The sequence below is a fragment of the Schistocerca serialis genome, unplaced genomic scaffold, assembly GCF_023864345.2.
Source record: "Schistocerca serialis cubense isolate TAMUIC-IGC-003099 unplaced genomic scaffold, iqSchSeri2.2 HiC_scaffold_1420, whole genome shotgun sequence".
NCBI lineage: Eukaryota > Metazoa > Arthropoda > Insecta > Orthoptera > Acrididae > Schistocerca > Schistocerca serialis.
The window spans coordinates 5,588,493-5,615,180 of NW_026047648.1; the positions used below are offsets into that span (position 1 = coordinate 5,588,493).

The window sequence follows — 26,688 nt, forward strand, 5'->3', positions numbered from 1 at the left end:
ACCTATGGCATAATCGTACTGGAATGGATTTCTGCCCCTATGTATGCGCATTATATTACATTTATCTACGTTTAGGGAAAGCTGCCAACTGTCGCACCATGCATTAATCCTCTGCAGGTCCTCCTGGAGTACGTACGAGTCTTCTGATGTTGCTACTTTCTTGTAGACAACCGTGTCATCTGCAAATAGCCTCACGGAGCTACCGATGTTGTCAACTAAGTCATTTATGTATATTGTAAACAATAAAGGTCCTATCACGCTTCCCTGCGGTACTCCCGAAATTACCTCTACATCTGCAGATTTTGAACCGTTAAGAATGACATGTTGTGTTCTTTCTTCTAGGAAATCCTGAATCCAATCACAAACCTGGTCCGATATTCCGTAAGCTCGTATTTTTTTCACTAAACGTAAGTGCGGAACCGTATCAAATGCCTTCCTGAAGTCCAGGAATACGGCATCAATCTGCTCGCCAGTGTCTACGGCACTGTGAATTTCTTGGGCAAATAGGGCGAGCTGAGTTTCACATGATCTCTGTTTGCGGAATCCATGTTGGTTATGATGAAGGAGATTTGTATTATCTAAGAACGTCATAATACGAGAATACAAAACATGTTCCATTATTCTACAACAGATTGACGTAAGCGAAATAGGCCTATAATTATTCGCATCTGATTTATGACCCTTCTTGAAAATGGGAACGACCTGCGCTTTCTTCCAGTCGCTAGGTACTTTACGTTCTTCCAGCGATCTACGATAAATTGCTGATAGAAAGGGGGCAAGTTCTTTAGCATAATCACTGTAGAATCTTAAGGGTATCTCGTCTGGTCCGGATGCTTTTCCGCTACTAAGTGATAGCAGTTGTTTTTCAATTCCGATATCGTTTATTTCAATATTTTCCATTTTGGCGTCCTTGCTGGCCAAGGTAGGGTTTGGCAAGTCTAAAAACAAATAGTAAAAACTCTCCCCATATGCGAGAGGGCGTTATTTTGCAAAAAAAGTTAGCCAAGAATGGCTTACCTTGAATGCAGCAAAACGGGGTGTAGAACAGCACAGACGAACTGCTGTGCTGTAAGGGTACCACAGATTAAAACCAAAGAAATCCTGCTGTGAAAAAAAATGACACCCCACACCATCACTCGAGGTTGTCAGACCATATGGCGGACGACAGTAAGATTGGTATACCATGACCATCGAGGCAGAAATGCAAGTCCTGAGGGATGAAATAGACAGGATGGGTAGGAAAGCTAAGACGAAATGCCTGCCTGAAAAATGTGAAGAAATCGAAAAAGAAATGATTGTTGGAAGGACTGAGTGAGCGCATAAGAATGTTAAAGCAACCTTGAGTGAAATTGTTAGCAAAGGGTGGTAACATGAAGAGTGCAGTGGGAATTTCACCGTCAAAAAAGGAGGAGGAAGTGGATATATGGAAAGAGTACATTGAAGGCCTCCATGAGGAGGGAAGATTTGTCTGATGAAGAAGAAAGAAGAGTCGATTTAGAAGATCCAGTAATAGAATCAGAATTTAAAAGAGCTTTGGATGACTTAATACCAAATAAGGCAGAAGGGATAGATAATTTTCCATCAGGATGTCTAAAATCATTGGGGGGAACTGGCGACAAAGCGACTATTCACGTTGGTGTGTAAAATGTATGAGTCCGCCGACATATCATCTAGTTTTCGGAAAAATATCATCCACACAATTTCTAAGACTGCAAGAGCTGACAAGTGCGACAATTATCGAACAGACTGCTTAACGAAATTAGAGAATACATCCAGCAAATAATTGAGGACGTAGGTCGCAAGTGCTGCACTGAGATGAAGAGGTTGGCATAGGAGAGGAATTCGTGGTGGACCACATCAAAAGAATCAGAAGACTTATGACTCAAAAAAAAAAAAAAATAAAACAACGAAAGGTCTCTAACGTTTCGTCTCCAAATGCTGGAGATATCTTCAGAGGCTATAAAGGCTCAGGCAGCAGTTTGAAACTTCTATAAACTCTACAAGCTGAACTGTTTGTCCGGATCCCTATGATGTCATGAGACGGCTGCTTAAGAGCGCAGAGTCACGAGTGCGTGTGTTGTCGAGCTTCTGCCGGGGAACACTTGGCGCTGGTTTCTGTATTCAGCACTGAGGTCAGCAACTAGTCTAATTTGTCTCATCCTTCTTTCTGTTAAAGTTGTTGTATTCCTGAATTTCCCTGAACATTTTTGAACTTTCCTCTTTCATCATGGGTAATAATATTATAATTGAAATGGTTTCTTCGCAGTTGCTTTCTTTGTACTTATGTTTTTCTTTCCAACTTTTGTTATTGTCATTTTCAGAGATATCCATTCCTCTTCAAGTGGACTGCCTACTGGGATATTCCTTGTTGCTGTATCCATAGCCTTGAAGATCTTCAAGAGTATCTCGTCATTCCTTAGTACTTCTGTAACTGACACATTTGCGTTTAGATTCTTTCTGACTTATCTCTTAAACTGCAGCGTACTGTTTATCATTACTACATTGTGATACGAGTCTATATCTGCTCCTGCGTATGCCTTACAATCCACTATATCCTTTCAGAATCTCCTTCGGACCATGATGTAATCTAACTGTTGTTCCCCATATCACCCGGCCTTTTCCAATTATACATCCTCCTCTTGTGATTAAGAGTATTCGCTATTACTAGCCGAAGTTTATTACAGGACTGAGTTAGTCTTTCTTCTCTCTCATTCCCTGTCCCAACCCCATATTCTCCAGTAACCATTTCTTCCACGTTTTCTCCTACAACTGCATTCCAGTCTCCCACGAGTAATGGAGTTTCATCTCCCTTTACGTACTGTATTACCCTTTCAATACCTTCATATACTTTTTCTGTCATCTTAAGCTTCCGACGTCGGCATGTACTATCTGAACTATCGTTGTCGGTGTTGGTTTGCTGTCGATTGTGATAAGCGTAACTGTATCACTGAACTGTTCACTGTAACACACTCTCTGCTCTACCTTCCTAAAGAATCCTACTCCCGTTATACTGTTTCCTGCTACTGTTGATATTACCATAATAGTAGCCCAAAATACGACAGTCCCGCCCCGCAGCAGAACCCATGGATAGAGACGTGCACCGGTGCCTGGTCACCTACACAGCCTTGCACGAGGATCCCCAGTCGACATTCGAAACCTGTACTCGCCGGTGAACACAAGCCCACTCCACTGATCCAAGTACTGTTTCACGTGTCCCCTTAGCCAATTTCTTCGCACTTCAAGGTCCCAGGTAGTTGTTTATTGTTGTTCGTATTGGTCGCCTAGTGACCACATTCATCTAGTGGAACTGGCTACTTACTGACTGTGTCGACGAGCCTCCGAGTCGACATCAAACAGAGGGAGCACTTTTACAGATAGAGACTCGAGAAAAACACAAGCGGAACTGAGCCCACAGAGTTCTACCTCCATGATACAGAGGCACACAGGCAGTCATATGTGCCCCTGGATAGGACCAAAATTTCCTGCAGCTACTTCCTTAATTACCTTGGTGTCTCCCTCTTCCTGTCACTGTCATTTATGCAGCACTGCGCGAACTTGTGAAAGTCGTTTGGTTCTATTCTAAATCAACTGCACTACATTCCTGCAAAAAAACTTGGGAGCAAATATAGACAAACAAAACAACGCTGCAATTTCTGTTGGTTATTGAGCTGTTGTATATTGTGCTAAAGCGTTAAGGAGCCATGTTGACTCTTAATGACATTGCTACAACAGCTCCCACTTAGGGGTTGCATGTTCTGTCCAATTTTGTCCCTGCTAATCTCACAATCAAGGATGCCAAGGTGCTAATTCCTAAGACAGAGTGCTATAAGAATTCAGTCCAACTGAGTAAGGTAGCGCAGTATGGTCTTTCTTGTCACGAAAGACCAAGATTCAACCTCATCCAAACGGCACAGGAGAGACATGGCAACGTCTTGAAAACGTGGTATTATAGTGGAGGTGCTGCTCGTGACTATGGCGCCCAGGAGCAGACGGTGAGCCGTGTTGTGGGGGAGCGGCCACTCCATGCCTTTGAAGGCGGTCTGCTGTGCTTGTCCAATCATAGTTCTGGCTGCATGTTTGTATGTGAGTTCTTGTATTTCATCAGAAACGATCAATTCGCCAGAATATGTTAGCAGACTCGCATACCAGCCGTAATGTACGCCATAATTCCTGACACCTCGATTCGTCTCTAATGGGCTGGCGACCTCTATCAATGGGAAACGTGAAAGCTGGAGAAGTGCAAGTTGAGTTTAGTTTTCACTATTCTATTCTACAAAATACAGTAAAGTTTCATAATATCATCTGTCACATAAGCTGACTCCATTTTATTTTGAAAGGTTGAACAACATGGAATGGAACATGACAACGCTGCAAGCGGCTGATCTCAGGCATCATATCCTGTCCCAGTCAGCGCGTGCTGTTCGACGCATCACAAAAGCCATTGCCAACAGAGTCAAGTGTGAGCTGTGGCGTTATGTTCAGTTTGAGTGGAGGGATAAACCTGGTGAGTATATTATTTGGAAGTTCGTTATTGTTAAATAAAGCGTAATGTGCTCATTTAGGTTTTCTATAAAATCTCTCGTCCAAGTTAATCAACACATGGTGATGGTTGCACCACATTTGAAAATTCTGTCCTAATTAAAGTGCACAGAAATAAAAACATAAGAACTAAATAATAATCACACTGAAGAAAAGAAACAGTTACCTAATCACAACCGATTGCATCTAACAAGAGAAGATGACCAACCTGGTCTCACATACAAAACGCACACTTGCAAGGTGTGAGCCCCGGCTGTCTATGTCGCGCGGAGATTTGGACGATTGTACGCAGTTAAGACCTTCTCAACACATAGCTTTTCCACGCTCGTGTACCACTTGTTTCTGGCACGCTCCACTGCGTTCGCCCATTGTCGGAGCTCGAACTACTGTGCGGTACGGTGAGTAAGAGGTTCGTGTTTATAGTGCCGGTAAACCGACAAGCGACAGTGTGGCACGTCGAGGAGCAGTATACAGTGACGGTCAAATTGCCACGTTTAAACGTCAAAGCTCGCGACAGTTGTGACCGGTAAGCGTCGTTATATGTGGCTATTCGACTAACTCTTACACGAGGCAAAAGAAACTCTATGAGCGTTTCTTTGTGCTACTATTTGTACCTTGCGATTTACTTGCGGCAGTCATAGAGAAGACCCGTTAAATGGAGAGAAGAATAGTTGATTGACGTTAGACTATTCTTTATCAGAGGATGGCGGTGACAATGATGACGATACCCTTTCACCACGATCATTTTCGTCAAACAACTTCATTGGCACAACGCGACGGAGACGTAAAATCACCAACTGACTGTTTAGGAAGCTTGCTTTGAAGAAGTAATATTGTCAGGTTTCACCTTGCCTTTGTAACAGAGATCTGTGTGTGTGTGTGCGTGTGTTTTATAAAAAACTGCTGCAGAATATGTCCTAAAATATTGCCAAACAGTGTTGACCATGCATGCGCATGGCATTGAAATATTATCTGCTCATATTGCTTACCCGTTTCTCATGTTAAATAACGTGTGTTCTACTTGAAGAACAAAGTTTCGAAACACATGGGGCAGACGTGACCGGCTCCACGCACGTCTTCCCACACTTGCGACGTGAAGCGGGTCTGAGGGCTCTGGACCTCACACCGCTGCACAGTACTCTGCACTCGTGCATCAGGCAGCTGCAGTGGGGCGCAGCCAGTGGCAGGCAACCCGCACCTACAGAACTTTAAAAACTCTGCATTCAAGACGTCTGAAATGAGTTATATCATAAGTATGGCCATTTATTTTAAGAGAGGGCGGGTGTTTGGTATCTAGGGTTGAGATCTCGCAAGTGTACGTTTTTCTCCTTACAACACAAGGTCCAGTTAGTTATGTTTATGTGGACGGTTACAAGTAGTAAACATGAAGGTTGAGGACAGATTTCATTCGATGTCAGATAAGGAGAGATCATGCTGACACAGGAGTAGAGCACACCGCCTCTAGCCTCGACAAGGGCCTGAGTTGGCCGACAAAGAGAGTCCACGAGTCTCTCCAGCTGTGTCGTGTTCAGCTGACGTCACTCAACAGGTCCCGTAGAGCCGCCAGACCGCAGGGACGTTGAGACCGCCGCTGTCCACACGCTGGTCGCAGACATTTGCTGTGAGGCTGAGACTGGATGGCTTAGCGGCCATGTCGTGATGCGGCAGGACGGCTGAGTGTTCGGCCGTCCAGCCAGGAGCGTGTCCACGTGGCCTGTGAACACGGCTGCTGTCTTGGGAGCGTCCCCAGGGCACTCAGCATGAAGGTAGCGCACAGGTCCCGATTAAAAAATCACTATGCGATGTGATGCGATCTAGACTGCTCGCTCACTAAACTTCAGCACAGATCTCTGACACGTGACGTTTTAAGACTCCCGTTCATTGTTGTTGCGATAAAAGTGACAGTGCAGGAAGGTACTGTAACTTTTACGAAATTTTTAGACCTTTAATGCCATATGCTACAGAGCGTACGGGGATCCACTACACGATGCCAACCCCAGCAAAACAGACACTAAGAGTTGCAAGAAACGACAGAGCCCGTGTCCTTAGAAATAATGTAAAGTGCGTTATAAAAAGTAGCGGAATTTGGCACATTGTGTACATTTATTTACTTCTTAATGCGTTTATTCCACCTGATAAAATTAAGGCATTAGTCCACTCTCTTATATATAACCTGACATCTCAATGGGTCAACATTACGACATGCGAGGTACACGAGCAGCACACGGTAGTGATAATTATACTACTTCTGCTAAAAACAACAACAACAACAACAATGGAGACACATAAGAACACACTTTTCTCTTGATGGGACATGCACAACTGTTGATACACATCCCAGTGATAAAATCAACTGCTGATGCACAATTTTGCAACTGTAGCATGTTATGCTTTATATCAGAATACACATACTACAAAAATTGTAGCTCTGCATCTTTAAGTTGACTTAGATGTAAAACAGTGTAACTGTTTCAAACTGTGGATGCATTACTTTTACATGTTTGTTCGCCTTTCTTTTAACAAATTACATAATGATAAAAACATCAAAACTTTACGTATTGCAATTACACAACATTATTGCTTCAGTACAAACAGTCATGATTGCACACGACGTTTGGCCTTGGAGCAGAGTGGAAGAGATTTTTTTTTTTTTTTTTTTTTTTTGTGGTTTTAGGGCGCACAACTTCAATGGTCATTAGCGCCCTGACTACTCTAAGAATGCACCGCGAGGCACAAGTTGACCACAACAACTAAAAGGGAAAACACGAGAAAAGACAGACTGACAGGCATAGGATTAAAAAACAGCATCATCAAATGTCCTTAGCGAGGTTTGTCAAATTGATAAAACGAAGAACACGAGCAGCTGCTCGCGGGTCATCCGCTAAAATGGCATCGAAAGTATTTGGCAGGTTAAGATCGAGGCGCAGTGTGTTAAGATCTGGACAGGACATTAAAATGTGTCTAACCGTCAGCAAGTGCCCACATGGGCAGAACGGCGCCGGCGCATCCGTCAGCAGATGGCGATGGCTGAACCGGCAGTGTCCAATTCTTAACCGGGCTAAAACGACCTCCTCCCGCCGAGAAGGGCGTGAGGAGGACGTCCAAGCCACGGCAAGAGGTTTTAAGGCCCGAAGCTTGTTGTCGGTAAGTGCAGCCCAATCGGCATGCCACAGCGATAAGATGCGCCGACAAATGACCCTGCTAAAATCGGACGAAGGAACACAACAAGAAGCTGTCCGAGGCTGGAGGAGCGCAGCCTTGGCCGCGGCATCTGCAGCTTCGTTCCCAGGGATACCGACATGGCCAGGAACCCACATAAAGCTAACTGGAGAACCGACGTCCACCAGCTGCTGAAGAGAGCGTTGGATCCGGTGTACGAAAGGGTGAACCGGGTACGGATCACTGAGGCTCTGGATGGCGCTCAGGGAAACTGAGCAGATGACATAAGCAGAATGTCGGTGGCGGCAGATGTAAAGAACAGCCTGGTAGAGGGCAAAGAGCTCAGCTGTGAAGACCGAACAATGGCCATGGAGCCGGTATTTGAAACTTTGTGCCCCGACAGTAAAGGAACACCCGACCCCGTCATTGGTCTTAGAGCCATCTGTATAAATGAAAGTCATGTTGATGAACTTCGAACGAAGTTCCAAAAAACGGGAGTGGTAGACCAAACCGGGGGTGACCTCTTTTGGGAGCGAGCTGAGGTCAAGGTGAACGCGGACCTGAGCCTGGAGCCAAGGTGGCGTGCGGCTCTCGCCCACTCGAAAGGTTGCAGGGAGTGAAAAATTAAGGTGTTGAAGGAGGCGACGAAAGCGAACTCCAGGGGGTAGCAGGGCAGAGACATACAACCTGTATTGACGGTCAAGAGAGTCGTCAAAAAAGGAACGATAAGACGGATGGTCGGGCATTGACAGTAGCCGACAGGCATACCGACAAAGCAGTATATCGCGCCGGTAGGTGAGTGGCAATTCGCCAGCGTCAGCATGAAGACTCTCTACGGGACTGGTATAAAATGCTCCGATCGCAAGTCGTAAACCACGATGTTGTATGGAGTTGAGACGGCATAAGATGGATGGCCGTGCAGAGGAGTATACGAAGCTCCCATAATCCAGCTTGGAGCGGACGATCGACCGATATAGACGAAGTAGGACGGTTCGATCCGCTCCCCACGACATACCACTGAGAACACGGAGGACATTTAAAGAACGGGTACAACGGGCAGCCAAATATGACACATGTGGAGACCAGCTAAGTTTCCTGTCAAATGTAAGGCCTAAAAATTTGGTTGTCTCCACGATTGGGAGAGCAACGGGACCGAGTCGTAAGGACGGTGGGAGAAACTCTTTGTAGCGCCAGAAGTTAATACAGACCGTCTTCTCGGCAGAAAAACGGAAGCCATTGGCGACACTCCAGGAGTAAAGACGGTCAAGAGAACGCTGAAGACAGCGCTCCAGGACACGTGTACACTGCGCGCTGCAATAGATGGTAAAATCGTCCACGAAAAGGGAGCCTGATACATCAGCTGGGAGGCAATCCATTATTGGATTGATCGCGATGGCGAAGAGAGCGACGCTCAAAACTGAGCCCTGTGGCACCCCATTCTCCCGGCGAAAGGTGTCGGACAGGACAGAACCCACACGTACCCTGAACTGTCGATCCATTAAAAAGGAACGAATGAAAAGAGGGAGGCGACCGCGAAGGCCCCATGTATGCATGGTGCGGAGAATGCCCGCCCTCCAACAGGTGTCGTAAGCCTTCTCCAAATCAAAGAACACAGCCGCGGTCGGGCGCTTCCGCAAGAAGTTATTCATAATGAAGGTCGACAAGGTAACCAGATGGTCAACAGCAGAGCGGCGCCTACGAAATCCACATTGTACATTGGTAAGTAGGCGTCGAGACTCGAGCAGCCAAACCAATCGAGAGTTAACCATTCGCTCCATCACTTTACAGACACAGCTGGTAAGCGAGATAGGTCGATAACTGGAAGGCAAGTTCTTGTCCTTCCCCGGCTTAGGAATCGGGACAACAATAGACTCGCGCCAGCATGCGGGAACATGTCCCTCAATCCAATTGCGATTGTATGTACGAAGAAGAAAACCTTTACCCGCAGGAGAAAGGTTCTTCAGCATCTGAATATGAATAGAATCTGGCCCTGGAGCGGAGGACCGTGATCGGCCAAGTGCGTTTTCGAGTTCCCGCATGGTGAATGGGGCATTATAACTTTCACAATTCGAGGAGCGGAAGTTAGGTGGCCTAGCCTCCTCTGCCTGTTTGCGGGGGAGGAAGGCAGGGTGGTAATGAGCGGAGCTCGAAACCTCTGCGAAAAAGCGGCCGAAGGCATTGGAGACAGCCTCAGGGGCCACAAGGACGTCATGCGCGACCTTCAAGCCAGAAACTGGTGAGTGGACCTTAGTGCCAGATAGCCGGCGCAGGCTACCCCAGACAACAGAAGAAGGAGTAAAACTGTTGAAGGTGCTTGTGAAAGCAGCCCAGCTGGCTTTCTTGCTTTCTTTGATAATACGACGACACTGAGCACGTAATCGTTTATAATTGATACAATTCGCCACTGTAGGGTGGCGTTTAAAGGTGCGTAAAGCACGTCGACGAGCATGTAAAGCGTCTCTACATGCTGCAGTCCACCAGGGGACCGGTACGCGACGTGGAGAAGAAGTAGGGTGAGGGATGGAATATTCAGCAGCAGCGAGAATGACTTCCGTGAGGTGTGCGACCTGACGATCGCAGCTTGTGAAGGTTTGATCCTGAAAGGTCGCCCTGGAAGAGAAGAGCCCCCAGTCTGCCTTGGAGACGGTCCAATTAGAGAAGCACGGAGAGGGGGTATGCTGCAGGAGATGGATAACACACGGGAAGTGGTCGCTCGAATATGTATCAGAAAGTGCATACCACTCAAACCGGCGTGCAAGTTGGGGAGTACATATAGAGAGGTCTAAATGGGAATAGGTGTGAGATGTGTCCGAAAGAAAAGTAGGGGCGCAAGTATTGAGGCAGACAAGATCGAGCTGGTTGAAAAGGTCTGCTAACAAGGAGCCCCTCGGGCAGGATGCTGGACAGCCCCAAAGGGGATGGTGGGCATTGAAGTCTCCAGTTAACAAAAATGGTGCAGGTAGGTGAGCAATAAGTTGCATCACGTCTGCCCTGGTAACGGCAGATGACGATGGAGTGTAAACGGTACAAAAGGAAAACGTAAAAGTGGGGAGAGTAATGCGGATGGCAACTGCCTGCAGGCCGGTGTGCAACGTGATGGGATCGTAGTAAATATCATCCCGGACCAGCAACATAACCCCTCCATGAGCTGGGATACCTACCACAGGGGGTAGGTCAAAACGCACAGAGGTGTAGTGTGCCAAGGCAATTTGATCGCATGGGCGTAGCTTCGTTTCCTGGAGGGCTACGACGAGCGGACGGTGCAAGCGGAGCAGCAACTTCAAGTCCTCTCGGTTGGAGCGAATGCTGCGAATATTCCAGTGAATAAGTGCCATCGTAAGAAAAGGAAGATGATAGAAGTGGTCACCTCGAAGGCCGCTTAGGGCCTGGCTTCGAGCGAGCACTGCCGCCGCAGAGTGGAAGAGAGGGGAGTCGCTTTCTCTCTCCCTCTGTCGCTCTTTGTTTTAACTCGCAACCGTCGGTAGCTACAGAAAACTCTCGCTTCCCCACGGGAGGTATGCTTCGAAAAGGATGGAGGAACAGGAAAGTTCCATCTGAGGTTACGTCCTGGCGAGACTCTTCTTAATACTCGTACATCTGTATTTAGGGGAAGAATTGTCCGATTATCTATGTCTAGAAGTCGAAATCTATCGTTTTCTAAATCCTGCTCTTCGATTGTGTGGCACACCTAGGGCCAGACATAAGCTCAGATGTCAGTTGAATTGCGATCAAGGGTGGATTGAAGTTTAAGAGAATGGTCTGGAAGAACAAAATGCGGAAAGGAGTGGGACACTAAAGTGCAAAGTAATCACGAACTTCATTTGAATTTCTCTTGGGCTGTAGATATTACGTTGATGAATACCACACAGGCAGTTCATTCGAACAGATATGGACACCTATGAAAAGGGCATCGTAGGAATTGGACAAACAAAGATAGATATAAGGAGCTAACGGAAAAGAAACCTTGGGAAACAGAAAAAAACACAGCAATTGATCAGCAAATCATTGGCGAAAGTGTCAACCAAGAATTATTGAAGTTGGCGTCTAGAATATACGAGAATGGCGCTATAGCATTAGATACAACCCTGAAGATATAAGCAGATACTTGCGAGGCCTACCGCACAATGAGCATAACACCTCATGTATGGAATTTGTCGACAGGAATAATATATACAGAGGAATGGAAAAGATAATAGAGGATATGATAGATGACGATCATTTTGACTGTCAGAAGGCTAATAGCACAAGAGGGCGGCACGTCTGACATTGTAACTGATGCGGGAAGCAAAACTTGGAAAATAAAATGGACACATTCATAGGCCCTGAAAGGAAAAGCATCCGGAAATGTAAAATTCTGCAAAATGTTCGGAATATTGAGAAAAATAAGAGTAAGTTGCAAAGAAAGACGGGTAATACGTACAAGAACCAAGAGGAAACAATAAGGTGGCATGACCAAGAACAAAATACTGTCCCATCTTCCTACCAAAGCGTTTGGTATGTTCCATTCTTCACCGATTCTGCTGAGAACCTCATCATTTTTTCTTTTATGAGTCCATCTAATTTTGGACATTCTTCTCTAGCACCACATCTCAAACGCTTCGATTCTCTTCCGTCCCGGTTTTCCCACTGTCCATGTTTCACTTTCACAGAATACTGTGCTCAAAACTTAAGGGGTAGATTTTGGGAAAGTCACCCAGAACTGTGGGTCAGGGGAAACTTACTGTACGAGATGAGAAGGGAAGACTAATTGTTGAGGACTGCATCGGACGAGATTTGAAAACCTAAGGGCTTAAGACAAGGTGATATGCACGACAGAGATTACTGCTAAAACATTGATCACAAGTTATTAAGAGTGAGAAGGTAAGCACATTGTACGTAACAGAGGTGGGATGGGGCGGTGAAAAATAGATGGGAATGACATTGAAAGATGCAGGAAACTGAAACGGAGTGAATCAAAGAGTAGTTACAGTGATAAAAAGCTGGATGGCGAGAACCAAGGACACGTTGTAGAGTTAGTTCTCACCTACGGAGTCCTGAGATACTGGTGTCTGGGGGAGGAATCCAGGTGGTGAAACAGGCGCTGGTGTCACGAATGTCACGTCGTAGACCATGCTCTGCAACAGGATATTGTGAGTTACCAGTATATACCCTCAGCCTATGGCCATTCATCCTAATTGATAATGTGACGGTAGTCATGCCTATGTAGAAGGCTAAACAGTGTTTACGTAGTAGCTGGAATATGACTTGTATCTTTTCGCAGCTGGCTCTCCCTTTGATAGAATATGTTTTGCCAGTTACAGGGCTATTATAGGAGGACACACTCTTGTTAACTCGAGATCAATGTTTCAGCAGTAACCTCTGTCTTGTATATTAACCTATCTTACACCTTTAAGCTCCCTGGATGCGATCCCCAACATTCCTTCTCATCTTGTACGGTAAGTCTCCTCTTACCCGCGGTTCTGGGTGACTTTCCCAAAATCTACCCCTTTTCCCCCTTTTCCTAGACCTGGCCAGTCCTTTTCCTTAACCCTTCTTCCTTCCGTTTCAACCCTTTTACCTGCAGAAGGAGCCACTGGCTCCGAAAGCTTGCCAATCACAACAGTTTCTATGTGTGTTCTGCCGCTGCTTCGTGAGTCGATTCTTTTATCTATCCTATTAAATAATTTTATCAATGATTGTTTGATTTCGTTGTTACAAAACTGACAGTTGATGTTAGTTGACTTCGTTTGGCCGTGAACATCCTCTTTGAATGTTCTTCTCTACTCTTTTATGTTCTCTTTCATTTTTCCATTATGAGTTAGTTTGTCCTTGGTTAAAATGGCTCTGAGCACTATGGGACTCAACTTCTGAGGTCGTTAGTCCCCTAGAACTTAGAACTAGTTAAACCTAACTAACCTAAGGACATCACACACATCCATGCCCGAGGCAGGATTCGAACCTGCGACCGTAGCAGTCTCGCGGTTCCAGACTGCACCGCCTAGAACCGCACGGCCACTTCAGCTGACTACTTTTCCTCAAGGTAGCAGAATTCTTTCAGTTCGTCTTGATCCTCGTCTACAATTCTGACAAGCTGAACACTGATCTAATTTCTGCTAGACTTCATTAATTTAATCTTTTTTTGGTTTAGTCTTAATTCATAGAGTCTACCCATTAGATTGTTCATTCTACTCAACATCTCCTACTGTTACCTCTGACTTCCATTGAGAACAGCAATGACATCAGCTATTCCTGTCACTGATAACCTTTCAACATGAATTTTAATTCCATTTCTGAACCCCATTTTTAATTCCGTCATTGCTTCTTCGATGTACAGATTGAATCGTAGGGGCGATTAGATGTATGTCTTTTACCTTTCCTAACCTAATCTGTTTGTTATTGGTCTTCCTACTTTATGCTCTTGTTTGATGTACAAATTGCACGTAACCCTTCTTTCCCTAGAGGTTATACCCATTTTCCTTAGAGTTTCGGAAATCCTGCAACATTTTAAATTATCGTACGATTTTCATCTAACTACAAATCCTACGGACATGCCTAGATTTTCCTTAAGCCTCGCTTTAATCATCAATCGCCAACTGAGAAGTCCTTCGCTGATGCCTTTATCTTTCCTAAAACCAAATTGATCGTCATCTAGCACTTTCTCAATCTTCTTTTTCCTCTTATATACATATTCTTGAGAGCAACTTGAGTGTGAGAGCTCTTTAGGTAATTGTGCGGATGTCCTCGCACTTGTCTGTCCTTGAACATACAGAACTATGTGAATGATATTTTCAAGAGATACTGATTGTTTATCTGGAGAACCAGTTCGAATAATAATTTGGCTTCCAAATTTCTGAACAATTTTCGAAATTCCTAAGAACTCTTCCACATGCCTTCCACATGATTTGATCTTCCTGACCCCTGTTTGTTTCTGTGGGCTGGAGAGGTAGGCATCTCGACGGCCGCTGCTTCCCGTGAAGTCTCACGAGGGCCCCCTGAGGACAGAGCAGCGTCGACCTGACCGCCACAGGCAAAAGCGACTCCCGCCGCTGAACACCACAGAGCGCCCTACACTATGCTGCTTGTGGTAGCCACAGATCTCAACCCAGGTTACACCGGTCTGTCTGTGATGGCTGGTGAACTTCTCCCAACCCGTGGCTATACATTCTGGCAGTCGTTGCCCTACAGCCAGATGCCAGTGTAATGTGTCGGTACGATGCTCTCAAGTCCCTCATGCCGATGATTCGTTTTTTTTACAAAGTCATTAAGATGCACGTTCTTTGGACTTTCTCTTTTGCGATTTGCGCTGAGTAATTCCAATAGCATTAGGAACAGAACAAACATCGTGTACACACATCATTCTCCATCTGTAGCAATGTCTTTTTTGTACTGAAAATAGGCTCGCATAAGAACGAAATGCCAAAAATCTGGCACGGGCATTAAAATAATGCAGTATTTTTCTTAAAGACGTTGTGTCTGCCATTAACTGTAACATTATTTGTTTTCACAACTACATTTTCGATCCTGTGCCCTTTATACAGGTATACAGCAATAACCGAAAGGTGAAGTGCAGATGGCATGTATGGAACGCCATTATCATCCCATACATGAGGCAGTTATATTACAAAAAATGCTAAAAGCAGCACATCACTTGCACCGGGCCACTGGAGGTGTCAAAATTTACAAATCTTCTGACGTGTGTATATCTCACTGTTGTCTCTGTATGTTGAGTCTCCTAACTCAGAGTGTACATCAACTTTAGATGAGCGTAAGGATCATAGCAATGGCAAAGGTAAATTTATTGTTACTGACGTTAACATCACTAACATGAATCTCCTCAAATCACTGTTCATGATGTTTATACGACAACTGAGGCGGTTGGTGGGGAACATATTCACAAGTCGTTTCTTCTTTGCCCTTAGCAGTGATTGTACATGCCACAGTAAACGTTTTATACCAGAGTATCTTAATATCGTGTTTACATTTGTTGACAAAATTTGGCATTCTGTTTACGATACAAGCATTTGGCATAAAGAAAAAGGATAAGACATTTCTTTATTGTGATAGTGCGTAATAGCACATATGGTATCCATCGTCAAAGGCTTACATTAGTTTGGCTGCTCATAAAAACATGGCAGTAATAATCATATATATATATATATATATATATATATATATATATATATAATTTTACATGTGTATTCTTTGTAGCACATTAACATCACAAAGGTATAAATCGCATTCACAACAACTTTCGTACATGAATTGATCCGGTGGACAAATAAAAAGAAAAAGGAGTACAAAAAAGAGATAAAAACATGTGATGGGATACATGTCACACATTACAGAACATTATGTGTATCATCATGTAATTGTAAAATGTACTGTTAATATGTAAGGTACTGTACCAGTACAAATGTAGTCATACATTTCCATGCTCCTTAGAAAGTTTAGGCCGAGAATGGCTTTTTCAGCTACACTTGCAAAACACCTTATTCAATTTTTTACTGAATTAATAAAATATATTACTTATGTTAAAATAAATACATCCTAAATATAAAAACGTGTATCAGTGGACATAATTCTTCCTCATTTCCATACATATCATACAACTCACGGGAAACACAGTAAAGACTACTCATATTGTAAAACCAGCATAAACACGATTCTGTGCAAATCGTTACGTCCTATGCTTGTCAGTAAGTCAAAGTCAAATAGCCAAACTATACATTCTCATTTATGTTACTTTCTATTATTAGCACGTAAAACTGACTGGAATTTATCTCGAGGTCTCTTATTTCTTAAATCTGTCTTATTGTTGGGCAAGCTGTGTGGGTGATTTTTGAAACAGTTCTACATTTCCACTTCTTCAGGTATTTTGATACTTCTACCAATAGGTTAATTTTTATTACCGGATCTACGTTATGTGATGGTACTCCTCTCTCTTTGCTTGATGTGCTCTTTAAATTTGTCGCTGGAATATGAGCTTTGTAACGTCCGGTCAAGGTGTCCGTGCTGTAACTCATACGATTACTGACATTGTATATTGATCTAGTTTCAAAAGGTAAATGCTACCTGCATACGCTTTGTGGGGGCACAAAGTGAAAGCTGCTCTTCCTACAGAAGTCTGATCCACTGGCTTGTTCACCAGTCCGTCGTCTCCCGTCTTGTGCAGAGCTGCAGGCCCAGGCGGCTGTTTTCCGGGAGCGACTCTCCAGCTGCTGGCGGGACGTGGCGCAGCTGCTCTCACTCGGTGCGACGCACGCCTCGCAGCTGTTGGTTCCCCTCGCATTCGAACGAATGGTAAGTGGAGTTTTTTCCTCCTCTTATAAACTGTATTATACGTACGGGGGGTGAGAAAATGACACACACCACCTGGTCAGTTCTTGGAGACTGTTTCCCAGTTTACCTTCTTCACACTGTAGCTATCTTTGGCTCTCCAGTTCTAATACTAACCATCTGGAAGAATTCTGAACCAACCTCTACTTCTGTGAGCCTTTTGGGGCTATGATACAGGGAGGCTAAGCTCGGAATGGTTAGAGATCGAAGATAATCGTCTGTATCTTTCTTTTCTCGTATTTGCTAGTTACTTCTCTTACAGATTCAGATAACTTTGCATCCAATCCTGCTTTACAAGCTGAAGCATGTTAGCTTCATATTTAGTGGAGAGTGGTCTAGAGTCTCAGTGTGGCTTTTCAAGTCTCCATCAGCATCTTCTCTTCCTAAGAATCTCTACTCCATATGGAAGGCCTATAAAATTACTTCTCTCAACATGGAGGTTCGTCAACTTCAAATCTCGTAATGAACCTGTATACATACCACATAATTCATACATTTCGACGCAACTGTTCAACGTCTTCCCACCTTAACATTCACGTGACCATTTCCCACGACTCCATGGCCAGACGATAGCGCAGCTGACACTGGTGGCTCGACGCCATTGGCGGCCCCCTGTGCTCACCACTGCCAGCCAGCACGGCAATGCCCCAGCCGCCGCAGCCACAGAGGACGCGCGTCAATAACGAAACCCTGCAGCTGGGGTCCACCAGGTGGCGCGTGTTGCGTCTGCGAGTGGCTTTGTTAAAGGCACTGTGCTACTACAGTCACAACCAGAACATTTTATGAATATGTCATGGCCAATGAAAATCTCTGTCAGACTAACCTGAAACCGGATGCTGCTTTCTGAGAGCATCCATCTCAGTCGTTAGCTTTTCTGCACGTGTCTCGTGGCCTAACTCGAACCATTATCGAGTCTGAATTCTCTGTCTATGATTTATCAACACCACCACCAGTGATGTTCCCACTGCCGAGAGTAAAAGCTATGTGCTCTTAACACATACACTGGACTCGCATTCGGGAGGACGACGGTTCAATCCCGTGTCCGGCCATTCTGATGTAGGGCACGGCCGACTTCCTTCCCCAGCCTTCCCTAATCCGATGAGACCGATGACCTCGCTGTCTGGTCTCCTTCCCCAAACAACCCAGCCTTAACACATAGAATGGCCACTGTGCATTATGACTGTTTGGATTCTGACAGTAGTATACATGGCAAGTAAAAGGACGCAGTATGATCTGTGTCTTTGTGTAACTTTTTGTGGCGTATGTAGCAACGTGCCAGTCCCTAAAGTATCGTGTGAGCCTCAATTTCGATCGTTTGAGAAGAGAATTAGGCGATACCTGTTTTAGTGAACTGAAAAGGTTCTGAGTAGATTAAATCTTTTTCCTATAAATATTACGGATGTTTGCTGGATGGTAATTTCAAAGATTGATAGTTGCGGGTTCCGCATTTAAGGATGGTTTCTGCCGACATCGTGTCATGTCCTGTCATTGCATCTTGTTTTCGTTACCATCATCTATGCATTTCACTGCAGGAAAGGCAATTTACCTGATACGTATCCAATATTTTGTAGAGTTAGTACCTCACAGCTTGCGAGAATGTTTAAAGGACGACTTCTTTATTACATTTGCGGTGCAGATACGCTTCGTTGATCATACACTGCACCTGCTTAGGAAAAGTGTAATTGCGAAAAGTTATTCCGTGAAATCAATGTTGTACAGATAGTTTCGATTTAAAGACGCACTTTGCTTTCTGAATGAAACTTGAGTCTTCAGACAGCTGCAGCAGTCTCGAGGTATTCGTATTCGAGATAATTCCTCTCGTGGTGCTTCACTACAGCCCTGCAGAGTAGTACGGCAGGGCGTGCTGTGGCCCAGGTAAGGACGCAGCTCACGATTTTGACCCTGTGCCCCTGGTAACTGGGCTCTCACATAATACTGTGCACAAATATGTATGTATGTATGGTCAGAATAGTTCAAATGGCTCTGAGCACTATGGGACTTAACTTCTGAGGTCATCAGTCCCCTAGAACTTAGAACTACTTAAACCTAACTAACCTAAGGACATGACACACATCCATGCCAGAGGCAGGATTCGAACCTGCGACCGTAGCAGTCACGCGGTTCCAGACTGAAGCGTTTAGAACCGCTTGGCCACACCGGCCGGCATAGATTAGGTCTAGATGGCAGAAAGCGCAGTGGCGCCATGGCAAGGACGACGGATTCAACGTATTGGAAGGTGCCGATTCAAAAGTGTGCACCACCTTCCAATTCACTGCTCCTGCACAACGAGGGAAATTCTGAATTTTATTTTTCGTTTTCTGTACTGCTTATCGACGTACGGGTAAGAGTCGACTGCAGCCACGTGTCACCACTACAGTGATTTTGGGTTTGTCCGTACGCCGGGCCCCCTACTGTGTGGACTCGGCCCGTGTTGCTCGCTGACCTCCCTCGCCCTGTGTTGCTGTGACGCCCACAGCCGGGCTGTCGGAAGCGCGAAGCGGCTCAGACCGCAAACGGGATGTTAGCTGCCCGCTGCCCGCTAACCGCACGCTGTCACAGCGAGGACATGACGCACGTCCCACACACACACACACACACACACACGCGCGTAAACGCGTGCGGTTTTCCTGGCGCACATCCGCAAAGCTCTACTGACGCAAATACGAATTGGAGGCGATAAATCGCGATCCCGCCTTGAACCGGTCGGCCATGTATGTATGTATGTTTGTAAATTTAAAAAATATTGTATTCGAAAAGGATTTATTTTTCTCTGGCTCCTGCCATCAATATAAAACTGATAAAGGAGATATTTCATTCAAAAAATATGAAAAAGAAGAACAACTGTATTGTGAAAACAACTGAAAGCTTTTTAATTTCCATTTTTTCTCGTATTTGTTATATACGTAACAGTTTTGTTATTTCGTAATTGATTCATTACAATATACACATTCTTTTGTGAATAAGGTAATTTTTTTATTTCCAATGTCTATTAAACACTTATTAGTAACTCATAGAGAGAGAGAGAGAGAGAGAGAGAGAGAGAGAGAGAGAAGTTTTCAGTGTGTACATACAGGGTGTTTCAAAAATGACCGGTATATTTGAAACGGCAATAAAAACTAAACGAGCAGCGATAGAAATACACCGTTTGTTGCAATATGCTTGGGACAACAGTACATTTTCAGGCGGACAAACTTTAGAAATTACGGTGGTTACAATTTTCAACAACAGATGGCGCTGCAAGTGATGTGAAAGATATAGAAGACAAGGCAGTCTGTGGGTGCGCCATTCTGTACGTCGTCTTTCTGCTGTAAGCGTGTGCTGTTCACAACGTGCAAGTGTGCTGTAGACAACATGGTTTCTTCCTTAGAACAGAGGATTTTTCTGGTGTTGGAATTCCACCGCCTAGAACACAGTGTTGTTGCAACAAAACGAAGTTTTCAACGGAGGTTTAATGTAACCAAAGGACCGAAAAGCGATACAATAAAGGATCTGTTTGAAAAATTTCAACGGACTGGTAACGTGACGGATGAACGTGCTGGAAAGGTAGGGCGACTGCATACGGCAACCACAGAGGGCAACGCGCAGCTAGTGCAGCAGGTGATCCGACAGCGGCCTTGGGTTTCCGTTCGCCGTGTTGCAGCTGCGGTCCAAATGACGCCAACGTCCACGTATCGTCTCGTGTGCCAGAGTTTACACCTCTATCCGTACAAAATTCAAACGCGGCAACCCCTCAGCGGCGCTACCATTGCTGCACGAGAGACATTCGCTAACGATATAGTGCACAGGATTGATGATGGCGATATGCATGTGGGCAGCATTTGGTTTACTGACGAAGCTTATTTTTACCTGGACAGCTTCGTCAATAAACAGAACTGGCGCATATGGGGAACCGAAAAGCCCCATGTTGCAGTCCCATCGTCCCTGCATCCTCAAAAAGTACTGGTCTGGGCCGCCATTTCTTCCAAAGGAATCATTGGCCCATTTTTCAGATCTGAAACGAGTACTGCATCACGCTGTCTGGACATTCTTCGTGAAATTGTGGCGGTACAAACTGCCTTAGACGACACTGCGAACACCTTCTGGTTTATGCAAGATGGTGCCCGGCCACATCGCACGGCCGACGTCTTTAATTTCCTGAATGAATATTTCGATGATCGTGTGATTGCTTTGGGCTATCCGAAACATACAGGAGGCGGCGTGGATTGGCCTCCCTATTCGCCAGACATGAACCCCTGTGACTTCTTTCTGTGGGGACACTTGAAAGACCAGGTGTACCGCCAGAATCCAGAAACAATTGAACAGCTGAAGCAGTACATCTCATCTGCATGTGAAGCCATTCCGCCAGACACGTTGTCAAAGGTTTCGGGTAATTTCATTCAGAGACTACGCCATATTATTGCTACGCATGGTGGATATGTGGAAAATATTGTACTATAGAGTTTCCCAGACCGCAGCGCCATCTGTTGTTGAAAATTGTAACTACTGTAATTTCGAAAGTTTGTCTGCCTGAAAATGTACTGTTGTCCCAAGCATATTGCAACAAACGGTGGATTTCTATCGCTGCTCGTTTAGTTTTTATTGCCGTTTCAAATATACCGGTCATTTTTGAAACACCCTGTACTTAGAACAGCAACAGCAATGGCAGCTCAAAAACAATACACACACACACACACACACACACACACACACACACACACACACGCACCATAAACATATTGTACATGTTCCACACGAAATATATACTCTGTCTCTGTCTCTCTCTCTCTCTCTCTCTCTCTCTCTCTCTCTCTCTCTCTCACACACACACACACACACACACACACACACACACACACACACATGGACGCACGCAGTGTGCAATGAAACATTCATAATCTCAAACATACACTCAGAACTGTGACAAACAGCTCATCAAAGTAGTCCACACACACCCAGTCAAATGGAACACCTTTTTACCTTTTTACTAACAAATAAACCTACCCAGACACATCAGTAAATAGTCTGGGTGCAGCAGATTTCCACACTTATGCCCCACGATGAACCACTTGTGATCGTGATAGGACACCCTTGCTTCCAGCTGGAATTGCAGTATATACCTCAGTATATAACCTCAATCGAAATGTCTCCTGATAAGCATTTGTGGCGCAGCGCCAATGTCCTAGAGGAGGCACCTGTTGAAGTCCCTGAACGTGAAAGTCTTTCAGGCTGTGAAAATCACCGTGTCTGTCATGCAGACTTGTGGGATAGTCCAGCTCTACCTCTAGGACATATCCCTCAACAGCACCAGCAGCCACATATTTGATCTCTTTCCTCAGTCTGGTGATTTCCGCTTTGGACATCCATGAGAGCCCTTGAAAAGGGAGACTTTGTTGCATGGTTTGCTTTGAGAGACAGTTTACATCCAGGTAAAGGATGAAACTGAAATCGTCAGACAACCTGTACTCCCCCTCGATTATTTGCAAGTTATTTGCCTTGGCATACCTGCGCACACATTGGCAAAGTCACTTGTGGACCGCATGTTCCAGGAAGACATGCATCTCAACGTTGGTCAAGAATTCGCTGCTGGCTTGTGTCTTTCTTAACATGGCATCCCACGAAATCTCAGCCATATGCTACAGAACTTCTCGAAGATGTTGCCGCTCAGATGTACATTCGTGTTCATCATTTTACATGTTCTGATAAATCAGAGATGCTGTAGGGAAGCAGCCTACTCACGCTGTAGTAAATTCACATCAGTTTCCATTGTGTGCCAGCCAGTCTGCTGTAACTAGCTCTGACGTCATAAATGTTGCGCAATACTTTAAAAAATCAAGCAAATGACCTAAAACTTTTGTAGCAGGTCAGGAATAATACTAAATTAATGTGTGTTAAATATCAGTTCGATAACTTCAGTCATTTTCGAGATTTGGACGTTTTTCTAAAAAAATCATTGGCGCAACAGAAAAGAGCTAGAGACTTCAAAATTTATATTTAGATTCATCTTTCATAATGATTTAATAAAAACAGTACTTTGGATTTCACAAATTAAGATTTTAGTGGAAATTCATGATTTTGTGGTTTTCGTCTCAAAACTGAAGGAAGCAAGATAGATTAAGTAGGTTAATAAATAAGGCTAGGATGTTTAGATTTAAATAGGTTGGAGGTCCGCTATGACTATGAAGATGTGAAAAGTTTCTTTTGAATACCTATAAAATTATAGCGATAGCGGATCTCAAAAGGGCCAGTTCAGAGCTCATCTACTGCGTGCAGTGTAATTTAATTATTTCTCTCGCCCAAAATATTTAACTTAGCCACGTCAAAATTTTATTATCAATACTTACCTGCGTGCTGAATGCACGTTTAAATTAAGAGCTTCTTCGGCCATCAGCAAAAGAAGCTATAAATTATTATGTAACTTGAAGTGGTGCGTTACTAGCCCAGCGGCTAGTCGAGAGAGCCGAAAAGATCAGGCGTTCCCTTCGCCGTCCGCACCGCGGGTTTATATATAAGGATGCTGCGCGAGGAAAAAAGGCCCCAGTTCTCTCCAAGCGCTGAATGACACGCCATCTGCGTCGGGAGCCGCATCGCATCAGTGTCACTGCTACAAACAGCCTCGGGTGCCGTATTAAGTTACTAGAGATACGCGGAACCATGAAAACATTTTATGTGAAGTGTTAATTCTGGAATGATTTTCATTATCTAGCTTCAGTTTGCGTATTGTCGTATTTTCACGTGCCGTCGCGGGACAGACATTCTACCAAATATTTAGCGTGGCGTTTGATGAAGTATTTTCATCAAATTATGGCGAGCATTCTTTTAACATTTAATTCGGACATTTATAGTTGCATCAGCGCATTAGACTCTGAACTGCTCTGTTAGTTAGGTTGTAGGGATACTTGTGTTTTTTTTATCAGTGAATTTCAGAATATATTCAACTATTTTGGAAAACCGTTTTTGATTAGAAATCCCGGACAATCTCCTAATTCCTCAGAGCTATAAGCTGCAGCTATAATGGTATCTCAATTGAAGTGGGCACTAGGATCTCTAATTACTGGCTCCATGTTTTATTAAATCACTTTCTGGGTGCCAAGAAGTAAATAGAGAGCCAGTGTTGAGAACGGCGAAAGACAGCATTAACAACATTCTAAAAGCCAGAAACTGATTCAACATGCAAGCGTTTATCCAGCAATCAGATTTAATAATTGTTTTTACAAAATCATCCGCCGCCCCACATATGGTGCATCGGCCGGGAAATGTTACAACATTCAAACAAGGATACAACAGTAAATGTTTCAAACTTATCCGCCGCCCCACATATGGTGCATCGGCCGGGAAATCAACTAGGTGAAAGTGATTTTTAGCTATTCGGATTCGCAAGTGGAATGCGACATGCAACTGAGTATAGAACAGTGAATGTGTTACGTGTGCATGTGGACGACGCTATTGGATTAACAACGCATCTGGATTGACGGAGCTGGCACTGAGTCTAGCGGTGCTGCCGGCATCGCGAGAAGCCAGTCTCGCTGCACCGCAGTCGTCCGCTGGAGCAGCCGACGCAGCGCCTGCAATTGCGGGCCACGCAAACACACAACAGCCGTCGGAGAGCAGTCTGCAGTTCAACGTGCCACGTCGCATCAGGAATCCTGGTACGCCGAGCCGGCAACGCCATACGTCGTGCAGAAGGAACTAAGTTAAGTGAAAAGCTGTTAAAAATTTTACTAACCTGCACTAAACGACTGTCGGCGATGGAACCGCCAAAAGAAACTGAGGTTAAACTTATATCAGAACCTATGTCTGTTGAGGGAACTGTAAATCCAGACAACGGTTCGAGTGTAAATATGCATGAAAGTAGTAATGTTAAAGTGAAATATGAAGTATTGTCTCCTGACAGTAGTGTTCGAAGGGGCAATGATTCAATAATAGAGACCCCTTTAGTAAAGCAGAATGCAGATGACCAACTGCAATTAGTGAAGAGCTATTTAGGAAATGCGAACTATCCTAAGGTCTCACAATACTATTGCCTGCATAAAGGTATTCTGTTTAGAAGGAAGAAGTTAGGTGTTTCTGAGTGGAAGCTGTGCTTTCCCTCACAACATGTAGACTTACTAATCGACTATGTACACCTGAGGTATGGGCACTACGGTGCAAAGAAGTGCATTGCAAAATTACAAGAGAAGGTTGTGTTTGACAACATGTACCGCCGTGTGGCCAAGCGTCTAGCATCGTGTGTAGTGTGCCAGAAAGTCCGTGCTTCCAACACCAGAATACAAGGAGATATGCATTCAGTAGAGCCAACTGAAACCCTAGAATTACTGGCTTGTGATTTGTTTGGCCCTCTTCCTGTTTCGAGAGGTGGTTGCACCCATGTTTTTGTTGTGGTGGATGGATTCAGTAAACATGTTAAACTATACCCAATTAAAAGAGCAAATGCAAAAACATTGGTTGAAAAGTTGGAAAAAGATTTCTTCGTGAACGTTGGCGTTCCGAAGAATTTGCTGTCAGATAATGGACCTCAATTTATTTCTGATAGATTTAAGGAATGTCTAGATAAGGCCGGCGTGAAACATCTGAAAATATCTGCGTATTTCCCCCAAGGAAATATGAGTGAACGTATTATGAGGGAATTGAATAGGCTTTGCAGAACTTATTGTGCTCGGAAACACTCAAGTTGGGCAGAGCACATTAAGTATTTTGAGAATGTAATTAACAACTTAAGACATGATGCAACTGGTTTTGCACCTTGCGAATTGATGTTTGGCCAAGAACCGCACAATGTGATTGCAGATATGGTAGAATTCCCTATTCTAACGCAAATATCCACAGACGAGAAGAAACTAAAGGCTAGGGCTAATATGAGAAAAAGAGCGTTGGAAAGGAAGAAGCGTCATGACGCAAAAGCTGTACCTACTAGCTTTGAAATAGGTCAATTAGTCCTTGTTAAAACCAAAGAAAAATCAAAGAAAGTAAATGCAGAAACAAAGAAATTCATGTACGTATACCAAGGACCTTTCAGGATCATAGGAAAACCACATGCCAATGCATATAGGCTACCCTAAAAGTAAGAAGCTATTAGGTCTCAGGAACGTGATCGACCTAAAGAAATTCATAGGTAGTGAATGAATGCTGTAGGGAGGAGGTTGTTCTGTAACCTCTACACAGTGTGGCAGCTGTGCAGTCCCAGCTGTGTGTGATCTTCTTTCCCATTTCAGATCTCACTCATTCTTCCTCTTTCCTGTCCTCAAAAATTTCGACCTCTTCTTTCATACTAAAATTTTCCGTTATGGTTATCTTTACAGCATTAAGCTAATGAATGCTGTAGGGAGGAGGTTGTTATGTAACCTCTACACAGTGTGGCAGCTGTGCAGTCCCAGCTGTGTGAGATCTTCTTTCCCTTTTCAGGTCTCACTCACTCTTCATCTTTTCTATCCACCTAAAATTTCTAACTCTTCTTTACAGCATTAAACCAATGAATGCTGTAGGGAGGAGGTTGTTCTGTAACCTCTACACAGTGTGGCAGCTGTGCAGTCCCAGCTGTGTGAGATCTTCTTTCCTTTTCAGGTCTCACTCACTCTTCATCTTTCCTATCTACAAAAATTTCGACGTCTTCTTTCCAACACATTAAATTTTCCTGTATGGTTATCAATACAGCATTAAACCAATGAATGCTGTAGGGAGGAGGTTGTTCTGTAACCTCTA

General features: G+C 44.3%; 1 protein-coding gene across 1 annotated transcript in view; it reads left to right on the forward strand.

The window, feature by feature from the left end:
• LOC126443038 (uncharacterized) overlaps nt 1-26,688 on the forward strand; it is a 78,794-nt gene that overhangs the window by 19,661 nt on the left and 32,445 nt on the right. The window contains exons 3-4 of the mRNA XM_050090883.1: nt 4,338-4,504; nt 16,850-16,977. Coding sequence (XP_049946840.1) covers nt 4,338-4,504; nt 16,850-16,977 — 295 coding nt within the window. The remainder of the gene's footprint in view (nt 1-4,337; nt 4,505-16,849; nt 16,978-26,688) is intronic.